This window comes from Aphanomyces invadans, assembly GCF_000520115.1.
Source record: "Aphanomyces invadans strain NJM9701 unplaced genomic scaffold supercont1.19, whole genome shotgun sequence".
Classification (NCBI taxonomy): domain Eukaryota; phylum Oomycota; class Saprolegniomycetes; order Saprolegniales; family Verrucalvaceae; genus Aphanomyces; species Aphanomyces invadans.
The window spans coordinates 1,004,979-1,012,661 of NW_008580164.1; the positions used below are offsets into that span (position 1 = coordinate 1,004,979).

Below are 7,683 nucleotides of genomic sequence, written 5' to 3' on the forward strand. Positions count from 1 at the left end.
TGGAGACAGAACGTTTTATTGTAAAACCTGGCGGTGCAAAGACTCAGACAGGTTTGGTCCGTCGAAATCCCCCCTCCCACCTAGAAATGGCGCCGCCGTCGCCCCGCGACTCCAAGAATCGACGGCCACAGCATTCATCGCTCGGCCTCCGTTACCTCCTACTGGGTTGTGTCGTTGTCCTTGTGACGTTTCAAGCATACGTGGCCTATGCGTCGACGCGGACTGCTGGCCGCACACAGAGTTTCCGTACAAGCAACGCCCACTGGGAACCCGACGTGCTGCACCTGAACCAGTTCAACGAGCTGTGTCTGACCAAGGGAGACACGGTAATTGCGTGGAAACCGAATCATCATGTGCGCATTCTCAAGCAGGACACGAACCCCGACGTGTTGTTGTCGGAACTGAGGCAATGTCCTGAAGTTGACGTGTTCTTGCCGGTGGGGATACGGTCCCACGGGTACTGCGAAGACGCGATGGCGTACGTCAAGTTTCTGCACACGCGAGCACTGCCCATGTGGGTGTTTGGCATGGAGTTCCACGACAGCGACGGTGCGATTCGACCTCCTTCACCATATCGTTCTTCTCTCACTCGAAACAACCAGGAAAGGTGTCCACGTACTTTGACCTGTGTCCGAATTCCGCCGTGATGTTCATGAACCACTACTGGGACGGTCTTGACCAAATGACCACGTTTCCACCGCAAAAGAAGATCGTCTTGATGCCGAACGTGGAAATGTACGAGCTAAAGCCGACGCACTACCAACGCGCAGACTACGTCATTGCCAAGACCAAGGACGGGTATCGCCGCATCACAGACTGGTACGCTCCATGCATTCGTCCATTCTCAGCCGCCACAATTAGATTCTCGAGCATCTAACGACGATTCCAGGTACAAGACAGCTGGTAACAACCCTCGCAACACCCAAGTCGTGTTTGCCCAACACACGACCAGCGACCCGACCGCAACAGCGGCGCTCAAGGCAAAGACGGACCCGACCTTCGGCGCGATCGCTCCAAAAGACTGGGACAACCTCACCATTTTCCACGCAAACGGCCGCAGCACTCAAAAGAACACGCCCAAAATCCTCGACTGCTGGCACGACCGGCCGGACATGCCGCTCCTCCACGTGTACTCGAACGACGGGCCGTCCAACGACACGTACTGGAACCATTTCCGCGACAAGAAGCCGTGGAATCTGAAGTATCACAACGGCGAATTCATCGAGCCGGCCAAATTTGGCAAGCTGATGGCAGAAGCGTCGGTGATTTTGTGCCCGAGTATCATGGAAGGGTACGTTCGATGGGCCAGCAACTAGATGGCGCTGACATATAATCGCCAGATTTGGCCACTACATCAACCAAGCTCGCGCTGCGGGCGCCCTCGTCGTCACAACCGACGCCGCGCCCATGAACGAGTTTGTCGATGAGTCCAGTGGGGTGCTCATCGAGAACGCTGTCGCGCGGCCGACGTGGGGCAAGGTTCTGATGGGCAATGACGACACGGAATTCGACGTGACCCCGGGCGATATTTGTGCCGCCATGGACAAGATCCTCGCCATGTCCCCGCACGAACGCGCGATGAAGGCGCGCGAAGGTCAGCAGCGGTATTTCGACCAGCTCCAATTTTTTAGCGATCGCATGGACGACTTTCGGTCGACGTTGCGGGCGGAAATGCAAAAGCGCGCGACGCCGTAGAGCCCCATATTATTCCTAGCGTGTATTTAGTTTCGGGTATATGGTCTTGCGCCGACTCGGCGCCAAAATTGGATTAACACCCGTGGCAGTCTTGTTGTTCGACTGAAATGGAGCCTTGCAATCGTGCCCGGCGCGTGTTGCGAGCGGGCCATCCCTGCACTATGTGGCATGGCAGGGCTGGAAGCCCGATGCACTGACGGTGCGACTTCTTTTCCATGGGCATGAACGAGCTGACGCGAGAACTCGACGATGGTGGGGCTTCCAAACCCCCGTCGTGGATATCTGACAATTGCTCAATAGTGATACAAATTTTTGATTTCTTCGGGAAAAGTGATATTCCATATCCGTCCAGAATGATCAGAAAAACGCGAGAGAAATTGAAAGATACCCTGAAGAAAGTGAACCAATTTTGATTCACGCGCATTTCCTCCCAAAGATTTCCACCTGCCGTGGAGTCCAGAAGTTGGAACGTGGTGGGAAGTGGGCTTGTCCATCGGGCCGGCCCCGTGGACCCTGCCTGTCCAAGAGACCTGCATACACGAGTTTACGACCGCATCGGCCTTATTGCCTGCCCACGACACTGCCGTATTTGCCGGTGTACATGGCGAGCACAGACGGTGTCAAAGCTGGAACCCGTCTACTCGAGTGCCTTGGCTGCGGCGTTCGCGACTTGGCGAGGTCCCGGTGATCTTTCGTACTAAATACAGTGGACTCCGCTGACCCCGAGTTGAATTTGACATGATGCACGTATACAGCATCGCCGTGCTGCTGTGAAACTCACTTGGCGCTCGAGTCTGTTCGTTCAGCACAGGATACGACGACACGACAGCATCGACGTGCTGGCACAGCACTCGACCTTCCTCCACAGTCAAGACAGATCCTCATCCGACCACTCGGCCAAGGATGGTGTTAGCAATGTTCAAGCCGACATCTCGAGACAGTCGTCCTGCATGCGCAACGACGAGCAGCATTGTCGCCTCGAACTCTTCCGCGATATCACGGACAGCTCCCTGTGACAGCTTGCCTTTGGGTGATGTCTCCAGGAGAAACTTAAATGCATCTATGAACGGGTCGTCAGGTTGCGCTTGCTCCCCTTCCCGACCTTGGGCTTCCCGGCGGAGGCATCCACACGAAGTTCCATGTTGACTTGTCGATTCAAATTTTCCGATGACAATTCACTACGATTTGGAGTACCAATTCTGCCATAAAAATGCGACTGGATTGGAGCAAAATATGATATATCCGAAAAATAGCAGGTGAATATTAAATATCACAGGTCTCTCTCACGGGCCGCGACGAATGCGTGAGTTCAGATGCGATGCACGCGGTCATGCTCAGGCGGTCGCAGAGCCACTGGCACTTCCGTAATTGCGTTACGCAGCAATGACAGCCGCTGCCGAAGTCTCGGGCGGTGAGGAAGAAGTGCTGTCGATCCAGCTCGTTGCGGGCTTTATCATCTTGGTCGTCGTGTTCGTCGCCATCATGGAGCGCATTGTCGAGTACCTTTTGCACGTAGCCAAGCGCAACAAAAAGTACAAAGAGATGCTCATCAAGACGATCGGTGGTATGTGCTGTTTATGGTTTTACTCGTCCACGCTGACCCGTTCTTGATGCAGAGCTCATGGTCGTGGGACTCATCTACCTCCTCGTCAAGCTCCTGTCGTACCTTGGGGGCCTGAGCACGCTACACTACCACGCGATCGACGCCGCCGACATTCTGGTGTTTCTCGTCGTAATCTTCCTCGTGGTACAAGCAGTCGTCATCTTCATTGTGCTTACGTACACAAACAACTTGACCGACTCGGTGGACTTGTACTCGATGGAGGACCTCGTGGCCTTGGCAGATGCCGAGGAGGCGCGATCGCTGTCGTGGCTTTTTCTGCCAAAAGCCCGTCGTGGCATGCAGCTCAAGTTACTTGAAGCGCTTTTTGTCAAGGTGTACGAGCTCCCCCCGCTGTTTTCATTCCCCAAATACATCCTCGAGATCCAAGAGGACCAAGTCGTCCAGCTCGCGGATCTTCGCATTTCCCACTGGATCATTCTCGTTGGCATTTTCCTCGTCTTCTTCACGTGCACCGGCGAGATGCAAACCGACCATGCGCCGTACCGAGTTGTCGCCAACGATGGTGCGGTGGAGTCTCTCCAAGACACGCGCGTCCTAGTGATGGGGGTCCTCGCTGGGGCGCTCCTCGGCTGCATGTTGCTCCTCATGTTGTCCCTTCACCGCGCCCGCTTGTTTCTGCTGCGCCGGGCCGGGCAGTTCCTCGAGATATATAATACCCCGACCTGCGCCGTCAAGCTCCTCCAGACCGAGGAATCGCAGGCGGCAGCTGATGGGAGCCCCATCGCTGACGAGCCCCATCACCACCTTGATCTGTCCTTCGACGAGCAGATCCGCCAGATGCGAGACGTGAGCGAACTCGTCCGCAGCAGGGAACCCGTCAAACACCGCCACATCTTTGGTGCCGAGCTCTTTTACCGTCTGTACGCGATGCTGTGTGGCAGGCCGGTGGCCCACCCGAACGCCCTCGACGCCCGCGTACCAGGGGACATGTTTCAACTGCGGGGCTTCTCCCTTCCCCGCGCACAGTTCCTCACGACGTTGCTGTTGCTCCTCAATGGCCTCTACGGCGCGATCCTGTGCACGTCCGTAGTCCCGTCCATTAACTCCACCACAAACGGCCTGTACGTGGCGGGGTGCTGCGTCCCGATCGTGCTCAACATGGTGGTCATCGCGCCCAAGTTGATCTCGAACTTTGCAATCGTCCTTGGCGTGTGGAAGATTGACGGCCGCGTCCTGGCCAAAACGATCGACCATTTCGTCCATGTCGCCAAGCTCAAGCACCAGCTTCACCAAGACATTTCGACGAGCCCCGCGATGGTCGACGACATCCAAGGTCTCGTTGGCGCTAGCGCCGACGGCTACGTAGACATGGACACAATTCATGACACTGTCGCGGCCTGGGGCGTGTCACTCACTCGCCACGACCTCAACACCCTCGTCTACATGGAGTGCCACTGCCGCGGCGGCCGCATCCTGTGCTCGGATCTCGCGGCACTGTGTCGACCACCCAAACCTGTCGCGTCTGGCGATTCCCACGCGTTAAAGCAAACGACGACGAGTGCCCGCCACGGGGACAACGTCGCCTACCAGCGCATGGCATCGCCGCACTAGACGACGTGAGAAGCCATACGATGGCGCTTTTTTCTTTTGAAAGTGCCTGCATTTGGTGGTTGTTTTATGTTTTGATCGAGCATCGCACCCAAATAGCGTGTGGAGATGGACCTGCTCTCGTCAGGCATGGACCAGAAGGGTCGTCTACGGCGCTACCGCCAAGCTGTCCACGAGTTCGGTTCGAGCGTCTCTTTCGCGATCTGGCTGTGTGGTCCAGACACGTATCCACTCGACGACGGGATGATGCCGTGAACCGTTGCCTCATCGCCTGCACGACTTGCTGCAGGATATTCCTCGATGGCCTCGGTTGAATCGACCACTCAGTGCCTGGACTAACGCTGGCCCGCGCGCCGCCAACCCTCCCCCCTGGCATCAACGTGCAGCGGACGACACCTCACTCAAGTACATTCCCGACAATGTTCAACGACCGATGACTCAATACTCGAACACTTCTTTGTGAAAGTCAAACCTGGCGTTGTACGCGCGCAACTGAACGCTGTGCGTGAGGCCGGGAGGACCGCACACGAGCACACACACGGTCTTGCCCTCGTACAAGTCGGCATGGACGATCTCGTCCAGGTTGGGGCGCCCGCCAGAGTACTGAAGGGACTGTCCAGCGGTGGCCACGATGGACCCGTCCGCGTGGCTACCGTCGACGTAGTAGCGAGCGGTGACGAAGGTCGGGACCGGGGCTGCAAACATGAGGGTCTCGGCCGCGAGGAGTTCTTCCGCCGACCGGACAATCCAATGAAACTGGATGTGCGTGTTGGCATGTGCCGGAAGAGTGTGGGGCAGCTGGTTGACCAAACTCACAAACGGCGTGACGCCGATTCCACCCGCGATCAAAATGACTTCGTCGTACTTGGTAAAGTCCACGGACGGCTTTCCGTACGGCCCGCCCACAAACACTGCCATCGAGACCAGGTTCGCCTTGGCTTGGGCGACGACCTGGTCAGCAAACGAACCCGCCGCAAGCGATTTCATGCAAAACGCAATCGACTCGCCGTCGGGCGTGACCACCGCTGAGAACGGATGCCACTGAAGGACCGACACGGACGGAATGTTGACCCAAAAGAACGAGCACGGGTTCATCGTCGCCGCCCACCGCTTGGTCTGAGGCGTCACGGGCAGCACCAAGATGACTGTGTTGGGCACGTGCGACGACTGAATCCGCGCGCTGTACTTGTTCAAGTAGCCCCGGAGGCGCCACACAAACGTGGCAGCGTACAACGCAAGCGGCAGCATCATGGCTGTTCGAACCGCTTCCGTGTGCAGCACGACAAACACGAGGCCCACGATGGACATGATGCGGTGGTAGTAGTAAAATACTTCAAAGTAGTGGCGACGAATCGATTCGTACGACAGCAGCGCCATCGACGCAAACGACACGTACGCGACAAACCCAAACAACGGCACGACTGCTTGCGTCCCAAACGAGTGGGCAAACGTGATGAGCGGCACATTCATCGCGAGATGCAGCGTCGCAGTCAGGACGAACAGCCGACCAAGCCACCGATGCAGCTTGATCAAGCGATCGTGGGACGCGCCAAAGAGCCATTCCCAGTGGGCGCCACGAGCCACGGGCAGCAACATGAACGTCAACGACAGCAAGCTCGTGTGGCCGGATATCAATGCGACGGCTCGCGCCGCCGCGACTGTCGGGAATTGAATCCGAACCGAGATGCCGACGACAACAAACGCCAGCAAGTAGATGATCACGACGACAAGTTCGCCGAACGTGATGTCGGCCAACGTGCGGACGAACGCCGACCAGATCGAAGCCGCGCCAGACGGAGGCGCAGTCAGCCGTTGATGCTTCGCCCACCGGAACGAGCTCCCGACGGAATGCGTCACGACGACACCGAGGCTAGCAATGAGAATGAAGGTGGCGGCCGCGATCCAAAAAGTGTACGTAGGCACGAGGGCCGGCGCCGCAGGGGATGCAGGCGTCGTCACTGCGGAGATGGATGAGAAGCGGATGGTGGCGGACCCTTGAATGTCATGGTAATCGGGCCACGTGGTGGTCCCGACGGCCCAGTTCACAATATTCGCTTCTGTCGTCGAAATGGCAACGTCTGTGGGCACGGTGGCCGCCAGTGGTCGCTGGAACACGACCAAGACGGTGCCGCTCACCACAGATGCCTCGATCACACGCAGGGACGACTGGTTTGGTTGGTAGAGGACGCTATCGGGGGCCGAGTCGAGGAGGTCGTAGAGGGCGGCGGTGCCGTTGGTCGTGTGAAACACGATCGCGTTGTTGGCGGGGGTGTTGATCATGTTGGTAGTGGGCGCGATCGCGAGTGCAAACCACGTCGCGTTTGGGTACTGGACGGTCACTTGGAAGCACGCAAAGGGGCCGAGGACCGCCGACTTGAGGGAAATGGGGCCAAGGTCCATAGGAGACCCATTCAACACTTCCTTCGTGCACGGCGGGGGCGACAGCGGCGTGCCAAATGAAATGGACGCTGACCCTTGGACGTCGTGGTAGTCGGGGAACGTGGTGAACCCGATCGCCCAGTTGAGAATCGTCGGGCCCGTGGTCGAGATAGCCACGTCTGTCGGCCCGACGGCCTCCAACCGGCGCTGAAACGTCACAGTCACGATCCCGTCCACGTTGGACGACGATACGACTCGGACGGACGTCTGGGTCGCTGCAAATACAACCGAGTCCATCGCAGAGTCCTTGAGGTCAAAGAGATGTGCCGACGCGTTGTGGACGAGGTAGACGAGGGCGTTGTTCGTCGGCGAGTTGATCATGTGCGAGGTCGGCGCAATCGAGACAGCTAGCCACGTCGCGGCGGGGCTGGCCAGGA

The 7,683-nt window shown here is 57.7% G+C and overlaps 3 protein-coding genes across 3 annotated transcripts; 2 read left to right on the plus strand and 1 right to left on the minus strand.

Moving 5' to 3' along the window:
- The first annotated feature begins 12 nt into the window (after window positions 1-12).
- H310_09064 (hypothetical protein) lies at window positions 13-1,816 on the plus strand. Its single transcript, XM_008875026.1, has 4 exons — window positions 13-549; window positions 603-819; window positions 890-1,291; window positions 1,341-1,816. The coding sequence occupies exons 1-4, from the start codon at window positions 87-89 to the stop codon at window positions 1,693-1,695; spliced, it is 1,437 nt and encodes a 478-aa protein (XP_008873248.1). The 5' UTR covers window positions 13-86; the 3' UTR covers window positions 1,696-1,816.
- A 1,165-nt stretch (window positions 1,817-2,981) lies between these two features.
- On the plus strand, window positions 2,982-4,991 carry H310_09065 (hypothetical protein). Its single transcript, XM_008875027.1, has 2 exons — window positions 2,982-3,259; window positions 3,312-4,991. The coding sequence occupies exons 1-2, from the start codon at window positions 3,079-3,081 to the stop codon at window positions 4,868-4,870; spliced, it is 1,740 nt and encodes a 579-aa protein (XP_008873249.1). The 5' UTR covers window positions 2,982-3,078; the 3' UTR covers window positions 4,871-4,991.
- Window positions 4,992-5,305: 314 nt separating this feature from the next.
- Window positions 5,306-7,627, minus strand: H310_09066 (hypothetical protein; the record flags this gene model as incomplete). Its single annotated transcript, XM_008875028.1, has 1 exon — window positions 5,306-7,627. One exon carries the CDS (start codon window positions 7,625-7,627, stop codon window positions 5,306-5,308), a length of 2,322 nt encoding a protein of 773 aa, XP_008873250.1.
- Window positions 7,628-7,683: the final 56 nt, after the last annotated feature.